Raw genomic sequence first — 2,511 nt, 5'->3', positions numbered from 1 at the left:
GAAATCTATATATTGGCTTTATAAAAGCCAAGTTTACAACTCTGAATGAAATATGGGCTTTAGTTAGACTTCTATATATTGCTGGTACGTATAAAGCGAACCGTTTGAATTTAGAAGATCTTTTTGGAAGTAATGGTAAAGGCATTGAAATATTTCGACTATCAATGTCGGTGAGGCGATTCAAATTCCTTTTGAGGTGTTTGAGATTTAATGATAACAGTACACGTGAAGAAAGAAAAAAGCTAGACAAATTGGCAGCTATTCGTGAAGTTTTTGATCTATTTGTTACAAAGTGCAAAAATGGATACAATCCAGGTGCATTCGCTACAATCGATGAAAAGTTGGAAGGTTTTCGAGGAAAATGTTAATTTCGCCAATACATACCAAGTAAACCGAATAAATACGGTATTAAAATTTTTACATTATGTGATGCTGGAATGTACAATACGGCTAATCTTGAGGTATATGTTGGACGACAACCGGTAGGGCCTTACTTCATGAGCAATTCGCCAGGTGACGTTGTTGAGAGACTAGTAGAACCAATCAAAAATTCTGGGAGAAATATTACTTTAGATAATTGGTTTACTTCTTTACCTTTGATTGAAAATTTACTAAAGAAATGTAGACTTACTGTAACAGGAACAGTACGAAAAGATAAAAGAGAACTACCTCCTGAATTATTGTTAGCAAATCGTCCTATAAAATCGAGTATGTTTGCTTTCAAAGATAAATGCACACTTATATCATACTGTTCCAAAAAAAAGAAATTTGTTTTGTTAGCATCAAGATTGCATGACGATGATGGCATTCATACAGAGAGTGGAGCTTTATACAAACCTGAAATTCTGACTACCTATAATCATACAAAAGGAGGAGTAGATGTTGTGGATCAATTGTGTTCAACATACAATTGTGCTAGATCAACAAGAAGATGGCCTATGGTAGTTTTTTACTCTTGCATCAAACATTTCTGGAATTAATTCTCAAGTTATTTACCATGCGAATAACATTGGCAAAAAATATTGCGACGTAAATTTCTGCAACATCTTGGATTCTATCTACTACAAGCACATTTGCAAGAAAGGGTATCAATTCAAAGTTTGCCAAGAAATATAAAACTAAGACCCACAGAAATTTGTGGATCACTCGAGAACAGAATTGAGAACGAAACTGCAGTTGCACATCCAGAAAAAGGAAGATGCTATTATTGTGATAGAACAAAAACCGTGCATCTAAATATTATTGTAAGAGATGTTACAAATTTATGTCTTGAACATGCAACAATCATGTGCAATGAATGTGCAGAACTTAAGTAAAAGAATGTTAATCTAGTTCTACACATTTATTGCACATGTAGCATGTAGCATATGCAGTTCTACTTCTAAGACATTTAATTATTTTTTTTATTTTGTTTTCTCTTACAAATATTTTTTTATTTGAATACATTATCTTTTTTCTACAATATGCTTATTTATTATTATTCAAAAAAACACCTTCAATTTTGTTTATACCACAATCGCAGCTTGGAAAGAAGTAGGTTTGCAGAAATGTATACTTGATAACTTACCTATGTATATATAAATTATATACATGGAAGACATATTAAGTACGAGATATTGTTACATATAGTTATATTAATTTTGAGATTATTGAATATGGCATATTTTTATATAGATATAAATTTTGAGATGGTTTGTTGACATTTATTCTGCAGTCAAAATAACACAACACCTGTTCTATGAAAAATAAACAAAAAAGAGGACATTCTTTAAAACATAACAACCATCACTAAATTATTCGTTATCATGAAGTTGTTTTTATATCCAGTGTAATAAATTCTATTTTCCGTCTATTAATTAAAAAGAAAATACACTTTATATGGTTTCTTAAAATTTGAATAATTATTTTCGGAAAATTTAAAGAAACCAAAATCTTAAACTTTTTTTCAGATTATTAAATTTACAGGTTAATGTCTTTATTGACAGTTTTATAAAAATTAAAATTTACATTGAATAATAAAATAAATTAAATTAATAGCTGAAATAAAATAAATCATCATCACTGACTTTTGTTATTATATATTACGCTACTTGAACCAAATATGAGAATTAGCTATAGACCGAGTTCAAAGTAGAGTAGCCGAGAAAGAGGGATGTAATATTATTTATTACTTTGCAGTTCAGTTCCTCACAACTGTGTTTATTGGACATCTCAAGATTACTTGCTCTCAAGTTTTTGCTTGTCTGAATGTCGATGGGAACAAAACCGAAATAAGCATTATAATGTAAATAATTTCAGAAGAAATTATTAAATAGAACTTTCAAACATACAAAATAGATAATTACATTTACTGTATTATCAATTCCAATTTTATTGCCATAGATATATCATTTGGTTCATAAATATGATTACAAGCATCTAGAGGTAAAACAGATTCTTTATATATCTAGATGTGCCATACAAATCCTTTAGAACAGATTAACAAAACTATCTAGTAATGAAACATTAAAT

The 2,511-nt window shown here is 29.4% G+C and overlaps 1 protein-coding gene across 1 annotated transcript; it reads left to right on the top strand.

Annotated features, from left to right (window-relative positions):
* The first annotated feature begins 437 nt into the window (after positions 1-437).
* On the top strand, positions 438-980 carry LOC150104003 (uncharacterized). The gene has a single exon (XM_090396375.1). It carries the CDS (start codon positions 438-440, stop codon positions 978-980), a length of 543 nt encoding a protein of 180 aa, XP_090252501.1.
* The last annotated feature ends 1,531 nt before the right edge of the window (positions 981-2,511 follow it).

The sequence above is a fragment of the Typopeltis vanoorti genome, chromosome 8 (assembly GCF_054136105.1).
Source record: "Typopeltis vanoorti isolate ZY-2024b chromosome 8, IOZ_Tvanoo_1.0, whole genome shotgun sequence".
In the NCBI taxonomy this organism is placed as follows: domain Eukaryota; kingdom Metazoa; phylum Arthropoda; class Arachnida; order Uropygi; family Thelyphonidae; genus Typopeltis; species Typopeltis vanoorti.
This window is presented reverse-complemented; position numbering and strand designations above follow the sequence as displayed.

Bases quoted from the DNA above. Each gene is read 5' to 3' on its own strand.
- LOC150104003 (XM_090396375.1), top strand. From the start codon at position 438: ATGTACAATACGGCTAATCTTGAGGTATATGTTGGACGACAACCGGTA.